Genomic DNA, 16,160 nt, shown 5'->3' on the forward strand with positions numbered 1-16,160 from the left:
TATCACTAATACCATACCAACAAATCTCCGAAACATAAAATTTAATTAAAAATAGTCTTTAAAGTTTACTAATTTTGCAGAATACATTTGTAACGACTTCCCTTTGCGCTTTGTTGCTATTACTTGCCTCAGATGGTTGAATACGATGTTTCAGGTGTACTGGGAGCTGGGAGGGAGCAAAAATGTTGAGAAACACTAATTTAATATGTTTGCTACGTACGCTGTGGCAGCAGTGCATGAACATCCCAGCCTATAGAGGGCGCCGTAGGTGAATGTGGACATGTATGTGCATGTGAATATCTGTGTAAAGGTAGGGTATATCTACAGTAAGTGCTACATTTGTGTGAGGGAGTGTGTGTGACCTGTTAGAGGAGGAAGAATTGGGGGGGGGTGGGGGGGGGCGTTTAAGTGGCAAAAAAATAGCATCGGATTCTGTCTTATTAAAAAGCATCTGTGATAATGAGAGGTGCGTTTTACAGACAAGCTGGGGGACGATATTCATCTCCTCTGAATATCAAAGCACAACTACAGAGGGATTTCTTGCTATGATAGATTCACTGACCTGGAATTAAAGCACCTGGCTTCAGTGACCTTCTTGTGAAGTATTCAGGGACGCATGATATTGAATTTTTGCTGATATTCGATATGCCGATATGTTGAACCTCATTTTGGCCAGTGCCAATTCCAGTATATTCACACCTTCAGCTCACTTCTGTATCTCTTAGCCGAGTCAAATGACCGAAGCAGAGGCTAGTGACAAATTTTCACTGCCGCCGATGGTTTTCCTTCCCTGTTTGTCGGGAAAGTCTTTGTGCCATTCAGAATGACAACTCTTAAGATACGTAATTAAACCGGCAGTGTTACGTGAGTTGTTCTACCCCTCCCTGCATCCCTAGCGCTTTCCAACCATTGCAAATAGTAATTCTGTTACCCGTTTCAGGTACATTGACAGACTTCCATACAGCCGACATGTTGAAGCTTCTTGCTGATGGTCTTCATACACATTCGGTGTAGCTGCCTGCACATTATCAACATGCCACCTTATCAGCCAGACTTATGGGCAGAAACTTTTGTACGTGCCGATGCCGATGATGAACTGTAAGCTTTTATCGGCTTATACCGATGTTGTGCCGATATCATCGCGCATCTCCAGAAGTACTGAGTGTCTCACTATATTGAATGTTTGATCCTGATCTGGCCTCTGTGTACACCGCAGCCCTGCCCGTTTTCCCGGATTTCTTGCTCTTTTATTTGCACGCTTTGCGACTTGCTGTGTGTTTGGACTACAGGTTTGGAAACACGCTTCTGTTTTGTTTGCCTTCGCTGGCCTCTCTGTGGTTTTTGACCCTTTGCCTGTCTGCAGACCATCATTCCAGAAATAAACTTTCATCTCCTCCGCTTGGATCCTCTCCCTGTCCCAACAACAATGAAAAGCAATGGCACCAGTGGGACCCAGATCGTTGCAGTTTTTTCCTTCAATTCTCTGTTTTTTTATTAACTTTTCCACACATTAAATAAATACAAAATATGCAAAGTTTCATAATAACAAATAATAATATACATTAGTAAGAGAACACAGATAACACTGTTGATCTTTGGTAGACCACACTGACTTTCTTCCATTGATTCCAGTTTGACAACGCTCCCACTTTCTTCCATGAATCCCAGTTAGACCACGCCCCGACTTCCATTGATTCGAGTCAGATCACACCCCTACTCCACACATTGAATAACATTACACCACGCCCCCTCTCTTCCATTGATCCCTGCTAGACCATGCCAACTCCCCACAATCTATCTGTGCTGGACCATGCCCCCACACCACCATTGATCCCTGTTAGGCCACGCCCCCATTCTTCAGCTTCCACCAATAGGCCGAGCATCAGCATTTCATAAGAGCTCTCTTTCGCTCACACTCGCCTCCTAGTGGCTGTCTGTGTTTGATGCAGGACAGGACATTCCTTATGCACTGACGCAAATCCAATATCCGCTGTGCAAAAACGGTTGATGGGTTACTTAGGCGCTAACGTACTGAAGCCCCAGCCTACTGGCTGAGCCGTCGCCAGCTGCCTGAGAGGATCTGAAGATCCACAGAGATACGCAGGTGGGGCCCAGTTTCCCATCCAGGTCTGCTTTGCACCTCAGTGTTGCCTCCATTTGAAAGCCATGTTTACCATCCAGAGGCCACATTAGCTCTTTGCATTGTCCTGCTCTGACCAGAAGGTGGTGCAATCATGGGTGGCAGTTACAGTAGGTGACATAAAAGAACAGTCGTCACAAGGTGCAGAGTGAAAAGGTAGCAGTGTGAAGAAAACTCTCCAGAAAAAGTACGAGAAAAGCAGCGGTTCCCTTTGCACGAGCCGTCGCTGCTCCATGTTAGCCCAGTCCCTTGCCTTCCTCTGCCCCCTCCGCCTGCCTGTCTCCCCCTCCTCCTGTGCATGCTGGCGGGGTGGGGGGGTGGGGGTGCCACGCTGTTCCTCAGTGTCTCCAGCTCTTCTTCTTCTCTGGTAGTTTCATCAGATCCACCTCCTCCTTGTTGAGCACATCTGGAAATTAAGGGATGTCACACAAGAGTCTGCATGTCTCTCTGCTGCAGAGGTGACGTCACACACTCCCCCACTCCCCCGCGGCTCTGCCCCTCCTCACCTTGGCACTCAGGGCAGCAGTGCCCCTCCCGGCGGACGACTTGGCTGCAGGTCAGGATGGGACACTGCTTCCTCTGGCACTTGGTCACGCCATGCTAGAACATAGAGGAGATACAGGTCATACAGACAAAGCACGCCTCCTCTCCTGAGTCACACAGCAAACACCATCATTTGAAAGAATGTTCAGGGAATGTTCTGCAATGTTCCCTCCATGGAGCTCTTTGATTGGCTGAAAACATGCGAGCCTCCCAGAGGAGCTCTATGATTGGCTGAATGCGTGTGAGGGCAGGGTACCGGGTTAGTTACTCACATCACACCAGCAGGTGATGCACTTCATCTCACCCATCAGGGGGACCCTTGGGTGCCAGTGTTCGCTGTTTTGGTAGAAACTCTTGCCAAACTTGCAGTCGCGTGCCCCGTCGGCCTGCATGAGCTCGCCATGATCGGGGGCAGAGCGGAGCTCCAGGGGGCGTGGCTCGTCAGGACACACCTTGCAGCAATCAGAGAGGCTGCGGCGCACGGGCTGGCTGCAAGGGAGGGGGGGGCAGGTCACCTTCTCACAGTGCACCTCTCCTGTAGAGCCCTGGGGAGGGAGGCAGGGTGGGGGGCAACGGTCAATGGGGGTGAACACACACACACACACACACACACACACAGAGGTTTGTAATTATGTCTTTGTGGGAACAGTCCTAATCTAAACAATGATGACCTTAACCTCCATCCAGTCCCAACCTTAACCTTTTGATTGCGATTTTGATTTTTATAAAATTGAATTTCCCCTTGGGGACCCAAAAATGGGCCCCACAATGACAAAATAAGTTTTTATCACATTGTGGGGACATTTGGTATACCTGACCCACACGCACACGCAGAGAGTCTCTCACCTTGCAGGTGCACACGGCACATTTGATGTACCCAAATGGAGGGACGAATGGGTGCCAAGTGGTACCAGGGGCGTGCATCTTCTGGTCACCTTCAAAGTAGCAGCCTGCGGGAATCAACGGACAGTGACATCAGAGGGGCAGCACGGCCAGCAGGGGGCACTGTAGGGCCATTCGGGATTGCTACAAAAACAGGTGGAGGTGGGACAGGAGACGCAGGTATCCGACTGGCCCTCTCACCTTCTGGATGCTCGTCGGCTCTCTCCGGGACCTCTGGGGGCACTACCTCCCTGCTTTGTACTGTGGACAGGGAGGGAAGGGTTAAGCAGGCGGGGGCTGGAAATATCCAGGGGGAGGCAATAACACAACAACAGGGAAACATGGAGAAAGACGCCGAGGTGTACCGTCACAGATGGGGCAGCACTTGTCGTCGGGCTGGATGGTGCGCGGACAGGTCAGAACCGGGCACAGGATGGGGTCACAGATCACCGTCTTTTTCTACACAAGGTGAATCAGACAGTGGGGGAGTGAGACACAGGGCTGGAGTGACTCATGACAGGCAGACAGAGACATACAGCTGTAGTAATTGATTGCGGATGGAAAGTGAGATGTCACTGTGATTCGTTACAAACAGACAATACAGCCATGAGACGTACAGAAAAGGTGATTCATTACTAGGGATGTAACGATAAACTCGGCTCACGATTCGATATGATTCACGATTCTGACGTCACCATACGATTTTCTTGCGATTTTTTAGCAGAATGAGCCGCAGACAAATTTATTAAAAAATATTCCTTTATTTATTTATAAACTGTGTAAAATGTGTCCTCTTCTTAACAGTGCAACTGAAATTGAATAAAATAATGTTTTAAAAAAATCCCAAATCAAAATAAGTAAATTAAAAAATCTTCAAATAAATAAACTAAGGCTTGTATGTGCAGCTTTTTAGCGTGTTTTGCCCTTTTAATAATCTTTGCTCAGCTCACTGTGGTGCTGATGGACATGCTGAAGCACGTTCGTTGTGCTATTTGTGTATGTTATCAGTCTTTTACAATGTTTGTATGCAGTTTTTGTCTTGTCTGTGCTTTTCTCGCCATTTTCGTTTGTGATTACTGGAAAGCTAAAATGCTGCCACACCGACGATATAAGATCAGCCAGTGCATCCATCCATCAATTTTCTTAATCTCAACTGGGGTCGCGGGGGGGGGGTCCGGAAACTATTACGGGAAAAAGGGGCGCAGACGGGAACCAACCCCGGGCAATTGCCAACACACCACAGGGAGCACACACACACACACACACTCACACAACTACAGGGCCAATTTAGACTCACCAATCAACCTATCCTGCATGTTTTTGGACTGTGGGAGGAAACCGGAGTCCCCAGCGAAAACGGGGAGAGCATGCGAGCTCCACACAGAAAGGACCCGGGACCGAGGCCAGGACCTTCTCACTGTGAGGCAGCAGCGCTAACCACTGCACCACCATGCCGTCCTCAATTTCAAATTCGCTCGCCATCTCGCGTTCGGTCAAAACCAAAAACTGACGTCTGACGTCGACGTGAATATGCAGTGACATCTGGTATCGAACTGATGTAATATTACATTTGATTTAATGACACCAGCACTGTTAAAGTACTGTGAAGTACTCCTAAAGTAGCGATTCATTTTCCACATCAGCCGGTTTAAATCGTCATACATTTACATCGATTTTTAACTGATTCGCAATTCATCGTTACATGCCTATTCATTACAGATAGACAGATGTACAGAAGGAGTGAATCAATACAGACAGAGTGAGACATATAGCAGGAGTGATTCATTACAGACAGTGAGATGTACCGTTGGAGTGACTCATTACAGACAGAGTGAGACTAGCTGGAGTGACTCATTACAGGCAGAGAGTGAGACGTGGTCCTGAGTGGGACAGTGCTCCATGGTACCTGACAGCTGCAGCTGAAGCAGTTGTTGTAATGGGGCGTCCAGTGTGAGCCGTGGGCGTGATACTCGCCCTCGAAGAAGCAGGTGTGAGGCTCCTTCTTCAGCTCCTCAGGGTCCTGCACAAACAGCAGGTCGTCGAATTCCGCCTCATCCGTCTCTGCCCTGCTCCCGTACTGGCAGCTGTTGGGCACGTGGACCTGAGGGGGAGCGAGAGAGAGACAGAAGCAGGCAGCCAGTCAGTCTCTCCTCCCAGACACACACAGGACACGACCTTGACAGCACATCTGTGGCCGATCTGGACTCACCCGCCCCCGGATCTCTCCTCGAGGGTTCATCTTGGTGCTGACTTGTATGAAGGCAGTTCCTTCGTCCAGGTGCTGAAGAAGTTCATGGCTCAGGTCCTTCAAGATGCCCTGGGCCTGCCGGGTCAGAACAAGGACAGAGTTCAGCTCACCGAGGGACCGTCCAGCATTCCTTTGGGATGTGTGCATTCTCTGCATTTATACATCTGCAAGCCTCACCTGAGAGCCATAGAACCCCATGAGCAGTCGCTTGTGGGCGGGGCTGCTGCTCTGCAGCTCACCAATCTCGGCCAATCCATGAAGGTGGGCGTTGACAGAGTCGTCGTCACTTTTGCTGAGTCCAGCCACCACGATCTCATAGTGCAGGTGACACCTGTCATCCACAGACACCCAGGCATGGCCCCCAGCACTGGTGCTCACAGGGGGTGACACAAACTGTCCCGCCAGCGGAACAGGGAGCTCTGGCGGTGAGGGAAGGGTGGGGTTTTAATTTCCTCAGTCCTACAAGCCCTGATTGGACCACATGAAATTCAAAGAAGGCTCTCTCACCGTGGCGGGGCGTGTCAAGGCCACTGTACAGCAGGGTGCGGATCTGCCCCCGGAGCTCCCCCTCCTGGTGGTGTGCGGTAGCGACATTGATGAACAGCTCATTCTGCAGCAGCATATGGATGTGTCGCGCCTCCATGCGACTCCAGCTGCCGTGTGCGCGCCCCCCCGCATAGTCGCCGCTCAGGTCATACAGCACGCTGCGCTTGTTCCGCCGCCGAGGTTTCATCTCGATGGTCACACCCACCACCTGGCTGGACACGCCCACCACCTGCACCTGGAGGGGGGGGGGACAGGGAGGAGCATGGTAGGAGGGCCTGGTGGGGGTGGGGCCAGTGCAGAGGAGATGATCGCGATGACGTGGGAGCTTACGTGGTAATCCAGGGACCCGTTGTCGTGGAGAAAGAAGACAGCGGAGCCCACGCTGCCGGTCTTGCCGGGAGTCAGGGCGTGACCGCTGGACATGACACTCTGGATCGCTGAGGAGGGCAACACAAGCAAAAGGGTCAGAGACCGAGAGACGTCCTTTCATTTCACACTGTAGGAACGCCAGCCAATGGGATTCAAGAATGCAGTTACATTCTGATTGGTGCAAAGCACAAAGGGATGTGCAGAGAGTCCAGTATTTCTACCTGTATTTGCATTCAAATAAAAGTGAAATAGGTGTAACAATCCAGTTTCTGTTTTATCACACTTATGATTTTACGATATTTAAATCTTAGTATTGTCAGGGATCCGGGCAGCTCGGGCGCGGGAACGAGGCATGGTGCAGGAACAGAAAGGATGGACGAACAAAAGAACAAAAACGGGGTTTATTAAACCGAACTAAGCAAAACACAAGAAAGGACTAACAAAACAAAGGACCACGAGGGATCAAAAACTAAAACGGGGATAAATAAAGACTAAATGTACAAATGGGAATCAGGAAAATAGGCAACAAACAAAGCATCCAAAACTAAACTACAACAAAACCTTCAAGATCTAGCAGCAGCAGCAATCATACAATCAACGAACCACTAGGGAACAGAACAGATACAGGGATACAGAAACCAAAACTGGGTAATAAGACTAACACAGGACAGGTGAGACTAATTAACAGAGACCAGGAAAACAGGGTACAGGTGAAACTAATAGGAAAACAAGGAAACTAAGAACTAACCAAGGAAACATAAACCAACACTAGGGAATTACAAACAGGTAAAGACAAGCAGGGGCACAAGGAACAAAACCAAATACAAAATCACCAGATACAATAACTAGAAACACTAAGGAGCAACAAACAAAAACAGGAGGCAGGATTCAAACACAGGACAGAAGGGTACACAGACAACCACATGCTCAACGCATTGAGCCACATGACCAGACAGGTAACAGGGGGGAACAAAGACTAACACAAAGGACGGGATGACCAGCACCACCTGCTGGCCAAACGGGGAAGGGACACAGAGTAGGACAACAGGGGCTGGCCCTGACCAGTAGAAGTGTTTTTCGATAAATTATTGCTAGGTTTATGAAAACCTTAAACCAATATTACGCGTAACTGTTAATAATTATTCTAATAAACATGTATAACCATAAATATCATTGAAAATTAGATCAAGTTCCTAATCCACACTCAAACCAATAAATTCTAAAACAATAAATGCTTGTGAGAATATAATGAATCATGCCACCACTCGCCCTGACTGGAAGATGCTGAACAGACGGAATACGGACAAACAAAAAACATTACAAATAAAAAATGTTCCCTCTCAAGTATCATATGCCAGGAACTAAACCTTAATTAATCCCTGACTGAGAGATCTGGCAGAACAAGTTTTATTCTATACACGCCAGGGTTATAGGACCTTAGGTGACTTGGAGGCATTGCAAACATCATATACACCAGTGTTTCCTAACCCAGTCCACGTTTTTGCTCCCTCCCAGCTCCCAGCCAATCAGGAACACCGAATACCTGGTACAGGTGCGCTGGGAGCTGAGAGGAAGCAAAAACGTGGACTGTAGGGGTTCCCCGAGGACTGGGTTGGCAAACACTGATAAACACTATATACAAACCTATACAGTATAGTGCACCGTACACCCTAAAGTCCAAGACACTGTGTATAAGAAAGAATATACTTTAAAGTCATAAAAATGACAGTGAAGTAAATAATAAATGCATCAAATACATGTTTATTATTACTATCCGGTATTATTGGTATTTTAAGTTGGCTATGTACTGTACCGTTATACATCTGACGGCACAGTCACTGGGTTACACCAGCAACTCGTAGCCTCTACTACGGCCACTTACGCCTGCTGTGTCCCGCTCCAATTAGGATTTTTCAGCTCTATTTTAAATTTCTAGGTCCTCGGGCGTATAAACCATCAAGCAGGCGGCTCACAAACACTCACCGTGCTCCATGTCATGAGGAACACTGGCTTTCGTGGCATCTTTATTTTTTTTTCTTTGCTTCCCAAAAGCAAATAAATTTTTAAATACTTGTACGGAATAAATATTTGTAAAAACCCACAACTTGTGCTCTGCTGAATATCGCTTTGCGACTGGGCTGGACCCCTCAGAGCAAACTGAAGCCTCCCCCACCCTTCAATTGATTAAGGTATTAAGAAATGATCGGGCCAGCGTGTGGCCGACAGAATTACATAAACACATCGGAATAAGACAGGAAGGGTAGGAGTTCCTCACTGATGACATCACAGCCACCAGTCCCCGGCGGGTGAAGTGGTTAATTTACTTCAGACACACCCACATTGTTATACATGTGACCCCTCAGTGCAAGTTATACTTGTGTGTATTGATTACATCTGTGACGGGAAATAAAGCACCAGAGTACTCAGGAGAGAAAGGGATCGAAATAAAAAATAAAGTCTCCAATGTCTGAATGACACGAAGGTGTGAGTGAGCTAACAGCAGCTGCAGCAAACACACTCGGCGCTCTGTCCTTACTGTCACATGACTTCCTGCCGGTGATGAATCCCGAGATGCGGCGTGGGCTGCGGCCCTCGGTCTCCACGGCGATCTCCAGCTGTCCGCGGGACAACCAGAAGAGCTCGCGGCTGTTGAGATCCGCCAGGACTTCCGCGAAGTCCGGGTCCTGCAAGAACGTGACAGCGGCGCCGACATTAGAGCGCCGTTGTAATAACACCGCAGTGGGCCGCGATAAAGGCTGACAACGGAGCTCCACACAGTGTGGTTATTCTGCCACACGAAGGCGGAACAGTGTAACTGCATATTTTTATCAAAACTGAGTTATCACTGAAATGGGGTTACTTAGGCTCTGTTTTATCTCGTAACAAAATATCTTCATCTATGCTCAGTTCTGAAGAAAACACTAATGCACACATGGGTGGAGAGTCAAAAAGCTCTGAAGCTCCTTTTCTCTTTGTCAGTGTCAGTGCAGTTACTGTGCTTGGTCTTGGTCTTGGTCTTTGTGGCTCAGTATTCTTGACCTTTCAGACGCATAAAGGGTGAGATAAAGCCTGGAGACCCTGTTAGCATAATCCTCACAATAACTTTCCTGTGCTGAACCTCGTATCGGTGTGACCTTCATGGACTTTGTGTCTGTGACCTTTGACCCTACAGCAAAGGAGAAGAGGAGCCCCAGACTCACGCCTGCTCCACCCAGCTGAGCCCCTCCTGCTGTTATCTGTAGCCCCCTGCCCTGCATCCGGGAGAGGGAAAGCAGATCCCCTCCGCGGCCGTGACCCGGCCCCAGCTAACCACTCGCACATGTGAGCAGCTTAAGCATGGCTCTGTCCTCCACCCCATCCCTCCTTCTTTTCCTTTCCCCTCCTCTCCCCCTGAGGGCTCATCTCTCCACCACACTCCCGAGGTCTGAGATACTCACATAGGCGGTCACGTTGGCGCGGATCTCCCTCAACACATGGTGGCGGTACTGCAGTTGCACCCGGATGGGCACTAGAGGGTGCTCTGCGGGGCAAAAAAAAAAAAAGTGCCTTAATCACATGACCACAGATATGGGCACATTGACCACAGCAAGCTCCTTCAATGGAATCAGGACAGTTTCCCCACGTGTGCCCCCCCCACCTGTTTCATGGTTTTCCAGGAGCCCCTGGAACAAAAGAATGAAGTGGAGGTTGTTCTCTGTGTCGCTGAGGGTCAGCATGGCAATTCCCCCCATACCAGAATGTTCTTCTTCAGATGTTAACATGGAGCTGAAGGTTTCTGGGAAAATGGAAACGGACATTGATGAATGTCATTGTCCATGTCGTGCTGAGATATGTCCATGCGTGTGGCTGAGCGTGTGCACACATGCACACACCTGCAAACAGTGCCCGGTGTTTGATGACTTTGCCCCGGATCTCGTCCTGCCGGCTGCCTCCGGTCGCCATGGAGATCCGCAAAAGCTCTGCCTGCAGCAGACGTACCTGAGACTTGGAGAGGTTCTTCCAGACTCCACATACCTGCAAGGCAAAGGCAGACATGTAAAAGGTAGGGACTTGAGGCCAGGGGTGTATACAGGGCCATAGCTGATTGGCTACTGGAGTGCCCCCTCCACTGTCACTCACCAATTCAAACCATATCATTGGCTAATGATAAAGTTGGCAGCTCTGCATAAACTATGGAACCCCTTATTCCCCCTACCTTAAAAAAATCCCAGAATCGCTTCTGGTTGGATTTGACGTGAATCCGAAGCCCTCATGCCAACTCTGACACACACTCTGCTTCCCTTCGCTGCTAGCCAGAGAGAGCCTTAGGCAAATATTTGCTTAGCGAACAATCGCAGTGAAGCACATCGTAACACGAGGCTGGGCCTAATCTCACATAATTATTTGTTCATTCCATTTGTAACACACATGAAATCACACTTTGAAAATATACCACAAAATGGCTTCCAGCATTGTGTGTGTCCCAATGGTCATTTGGCCAAGAATGACAATGACATTTTTCGATGGAATCCGATACAGGAAACACGCCATTTGACCAATCACAGTCCATTATTATGGGCTGCGGCAGGTCCTTATGATGTAGCGTCGGGCTATGTTCCTCTCTTAAGTAAACATTTTCTCTGACAAGTTCAGGATATTTACTTTTAACAGCTTGGCTGTGAAACCTGCCAAACGACTCAGGTCTCTCAGAGCTCACAAATCACGCGAACAGACTAGCGAGTCCCAGAGCCCACGGCAGTACGCAGGTGAAGCACAACTGACCACAAAGACTCACAAAGGTCAGCACTCGATCCGCCATTGCTACCAGCGCTAACGCTAATCTCCACATTGGCTCCTTCACCCTCTCTGCACTAGTGCCAATGTTTCCACATTCAGCGTCACTCGCTGACAACCCCATACTCACCATATTGGACTGTGTCGAATCTGGCCTTGGCACCCTGAACTGGAACACGGTGTTGCCATCATTGTCCTGGAATAGAACTCGACTGGGTCGTGCCATTCTGAAGGAGAAAATGGGGGTGTGATTTCAGGAAACCATCACATGTAAAGACAGGGAAGGCAAAACCTGGGACAATGCTTGCAGCCCTGGATCCAGTTATACTCTTTGCTTAATATCAACCCAGATGGTCTAGATACTAATAAATGTTAGATAAAATTAACTAAGAAATCATCCTTGGTTAAAGACAGAGAAGTTGCTTATCACCCACTGACAAGTGGTTCTGACCATGTACCTTTTGAAGGTGATCGAGAAGACTAGGTTGTTTCGCGACAAGGACAAACGGGCCCGGCCCACACCACTAGAACTGGGCCGCCAGGTATCCATCACTCCCGTCAACAGCGCCACAAAGTCTGGGAAAACAAGAGTAGGAGACTGTGAACCACTGGACAACAGGCTTCAAGCAGAGGTCCATCTCGTCATTGGATAATCCAATAAGAGGTTAAAGGTTATGACCTACAAGATTAGAGGACATGATATGATATGACCAGATATGATTATGGTCCAGAAGGCTACACTACGGTAAAATCGACAAGAGGTTCTGACCGTGTGCAAGGATACCCTTACCTGTTCGACTCTCCCCAGGCCGCACGTCCTCAGAGCTGAGGTACGAGCGGTCATTATAGGACTTGTGTAAGTCGTCGTCCTTCTCCTGTAAATACTCCAGTCCATCGAACACAGACTCTACCTGCTTCTTCTCCTCTTCTCCTGTACAGCACAAACACACGGACTCATTGGGGTATTTTGAAATGTACAGCACCAACAGGGGGCAGAATTCTCCACAAGCAAAACCAAAAGTGTTTTAGAAGTCTGCACTTGGGAGTTTCACATACACAAAAATGTTCTGAAGGCATAAGAAAGAATGATTCAGATTGTAGAGGAGGCGGGTCAAAGCAATTAGAGGAGGCGGGACCAAGATTTCTGATTGGCTGGTCTGACATCTGACCAATATCTGATTGGTTATCTCTCTCAACCAATCATTTTTTCCCTTCTGCTCTCAGAACATTTTTGTGTCAATAAAGCTCCCATGAGCTTCACGTTTCTGCTTCAGTTTTTTCAGAGTGAGGAACTGCACCCCTTGTAAGGAATGGACAGATTCTGAATGACTGAAATCTGGCCAGGACCATGATGCTGAGGTTTTGTCCAGTCAGGGTAAGCAGTCAGCAGATGTTCCTTTGGGTTCCCCTGTCCCATTCAGCTCTACCCAAGATCTCCTGCACACCCTCACAGCAGCCCTGCACTGTTGGTTAAGCCCCTTCCCTCAAAAGAACCCCCTCAGAAGATTTCAGTAGATCTACAGCAGGGTGTCTTACCTTTGGGGCAGATCTTGCAGCATCTCCCTGGCAGAAGAATGGGATCTTCACAGCTAGGTTCAGGGCAGTCTTGCTTGATGTTTTTACAGCTCACTTTCCCATATACTTTTCCACGACGGTTTCTTTGCTGGGGGAGAAGGAAAAAAAGAGCCCCTTTTCAAAGTCATTTTACGTAATTTCTCAATTTGGACCCAATTCTTCATCTGCTCACCCAAGATTAGCAAACTAATTTGACATTTGGCAGCACCTGATGACCAGTCAGGCACGGCTGAAATTATACTAACTGATCCAATTTTAAGAACACATTGCTAAATAAATCCATAATGTTTAATTTAGGAAAGTGTTGTGAGATTTTATAGTGACCCTCAGTTACCTGGGTGTGCCTGAGGACGCAACACAAATAAAGCAGCGTTAACCCTCCTATCACTGGTTGTCCTCAGACACCCACCCAATGAGATCAGTCAGTAATGGAAAATTCGGTTCTTTGGCTCGGTAGCAATGTCCTGCGTTCTGTACTACTCTGCCATCTTAAAAACAACGCGGTACTTGAGATTCAGTCTGAAGCCAATCTCTGTTATATTTCTAGTATGTAAAACAAATAATTAAAACCAGCACCTACCGTTTCGCTAGTTTGGCAGCTAATGCAATAGTAATATTCATAAAAGAGAGTACAGATAAAGCGTATTACTGCAGTTTAACTTACATACAGGCCTACAAATAAATCGCATGGATTTAGTCAAGAAAGGACAGGGAGAACGCCTTACCAGCTCGCAGTAGCACTGGACACAGTGCATGACTCCGAAAGGCTCCCCCAGGTCTGGATGCCATGAATCTTCCAATGAGTAAAACCTTCCTCCGAATGAGCAGCCTGCCACACAGCAGGAGACTCAGTCAAATACAAGAACACATGCATGCAGATCGCGGCATCTACGGTTTAATGAGAGTCAGCTGTTGAACCTTGCAGTAGCCTAAAAGGAATCGGGAATCGGTGCACATTAAAGCGCTTCACTATAATAGGATGTGTAGTACATTTCCACAACACGTCTACACATCGGGACACACCAAATATCGCAACAATGTCCGGCGCTAACAGCGCGTAAAACTACAGAATAAATCCCCAAAATCGGACCCCACACCGCCCACAGGAATACCGCAGTGGATTAGTTTGGTGTATTGGCATGCCGAAAGTTTTCCAGACCACAAAACCCGCGTAATCGTTTTAACTTTGCTAGGGATGACCTGATGGAATTAATGAAACTGAGACAAAAAAAAATCCGGGTGTTGAAAAATAAAAGAGCATATTTAATGTGTTCCCCTTGTTTCTGTCATCAACCACAAGCACTAAAGAGGGGAAAAAAAATCAAAAATTGCAAAGGAAAGACGGCATCCACGCCGAGTCCATGGTAACCTGGACGCCCTAGATAATCCTGGGAGTTAAACGCATCGCAGGCGCCAATACTGCAGCCCCACCAACATTTAGGAGTCTTAAGTGTTGGTCATATTTTGAGCGTCTGCCTCAGTTACTAACGGCCTGGTTCACATTATTCTTTCATTAAGTGACTACTTTAAAGAGCTCAGTCGAGTCAAAGTGGGGCTGATCTCGATTGCATCCGTAACAAACATTTGAAATGCTTCACTTCTTGGCACAGTCCCGCAACATCATTCGCCCCCAGAAAGGTAACGACGGAAACACCGCTGATCAGCATTTCCACAGTTGTCATATGTCTTTGTGACTAAGCTGTTCTTGGTGTAACTCTATTGCTAGAGGCAGGACAGCAGGAGCAGCCCTGCAAGGAAACTACATGTCTGCAAATGACTTCATTTCTTCGGTATGAAAGTGGTGTCTTAAATCATTAAATCACTTTCCCGCAATCATTTAAGTAGTGTTCGCCTGCATTACTCCTATACATATTCACTTCGATCTTAGTTTTCACTTTTAAATATTAAATATTTAAACTTTTTTGCCATTACGTGGTGAATGTATGCCTCCTGCGAATTGTCGTGTACCGTTACCCTGCGGATTAGTAAACCTGAATCATCGACGCGTCTTTTTGGGATTATAATTTATTTAAGCAGGTATTAGAGAAAACCCGGGGGCCGGGAGGTTGGAAGGCTTACCTGACGCTCCTTTGGACGGGGGAGCCTCCTTCTCCGACTGGATGGGCAGCGCAGGGGGCTTCATCCGAGAGGCCAGCCCGCATCGCATCCATGCGCAGCACAGTGCGCACAGCAGCGCCAGCGAGCGGACGGTCTCCATCACAGTGACGTGCCGCTTCTAGGACCCAGCAGTCGCTGTCGGCCAAGTCCTCTGTTTTCCCTGTATCAAAAAGCCAGTGTTCCTCTTTGAAATACCTTTCTCGCAGACCAGCTGAGTCTGAACGCCGGTAGAAGGTTTTTTTTTCCCACAAGTAAATGAAGACCTTAAATTAACTTAAACTGAAGTTATCCAAAAGCTAAAGACCTACAAAAGCTAAAAAGTAAAGTCTGCAGAAAACACGATGACGACGGGACAGGAGTATTGGGCTCATATGGAGTCTCGGAAACTTGTACGCCACTTGTGTACAGTCCGGCGGCCTTTCCGCTTTATATGCTCCTGACAGCTCCGACAGTCACCAACAGGGAGGGGGTGAGAAAGGGGTGGGGGAAGAAACCTGGAAAAATTCGGGGGGGGGGGGTGCGAGTGTCTAATTCCATACTTTTCACTGAATTCCCATAAATGTTAGAAATTCTCAAGTTGAGAAAGTCTTTTCTGCTTTCAATTAAGCAAAATCATTGTAATATTTCTCGTTTGATCAAACTGTATCTAAATTAAATAGATATAATAAAAATATAACGTTAATAAAACTTGCCGTTGCATCCCTTTAAAATAGCCATAACGCAATATATATTAATTAAAGTAGCCTATCAATTATTATTGTTTGATTGACAGGTTTGGTTAGTTTATCTGTCAGGATCCTAACCTACTACGGGTAATTTTATATTTTTAATAATAAATTAATATTATTACAAGTATTGAGCGGCAAATTTGTCAGGATTGTCAGTTTGACGATATTGTCAGAACGCGCGGCTGATCTGACAATCCGCGCCGTTCAAGTTCACATCGAAATGAATTATATTTCCGAG

At 47.5% G+C, this 16,160-nt stretch overlaps 1 protein-coding gene across 1 annotated transcript; it reads right to left on the reverse strand.

Annotated features, from left to right (window-relative positions):
* Positions 1 to 1,460: 1,460 nt before the first annotated feature.
* Positions 1,461 to 15,600, reverse strand: chrd (chordin). Its single transcript, XM_023821465.2, has 21 exons — positions 15,156 to 15,600; positions 13,802 to 13,905; positions 13,038 to 13,164; positions 12,292 to 12,432; positions 11,960 to 12,077; positions 11,632 to 11,728; positions 10,601 to 10,742; positions 10,366 to 10,503; positions 10,166 to 10,248; positions 9,265 to 9,412; positions 6,690 to 6,796; positions 6,321 to 6,594; positions 5,991 to 6,232; positions 5,775 to 5,888; positions 5,472 to 5,666; positions 3,931 to 4,024; positions 3,767 to 3,826; positions 3,530 to 3,633; positions 2,956 to 3,228; positions 2,647 to 2,740; positions 1,461 to 2,546 (listed from the first exon to the last, which is right to left on the reverse strand). The coding sequence occupies exons 1-21, from the start codon at positions 15,292 to 15,294 to the stop codon at positions 2,479 to 2,481; spliced, it is 2,862 nt and encodes a 953-aa protein (XP_023677233.2). The 5' UTR covers positions 15,295 to 15,600; the 3' UTR covers positions 1,461 to 2,478.
* Positions 15,601 to 16,160: the final 560 nt, after the last annotated feature.

The sequence above is a fragment of the Paramormyrops kingsleyae genome, chromosome 17 (assembly GCF_048594095.1).
Source record: "Paramormyrops kingsleyae isolate MSU_618 chromosome 17, PKINGS_0.4, whole genome shotgun sequence".
NCBI classification, from domain to species: domain Eukaryota; kingdom Metazoa; phylum Chordata; class Actinopteri; order Osteoglossiformes; family Mormyridae; genus Paramormyrops; species Paramormyrops kingsleyae.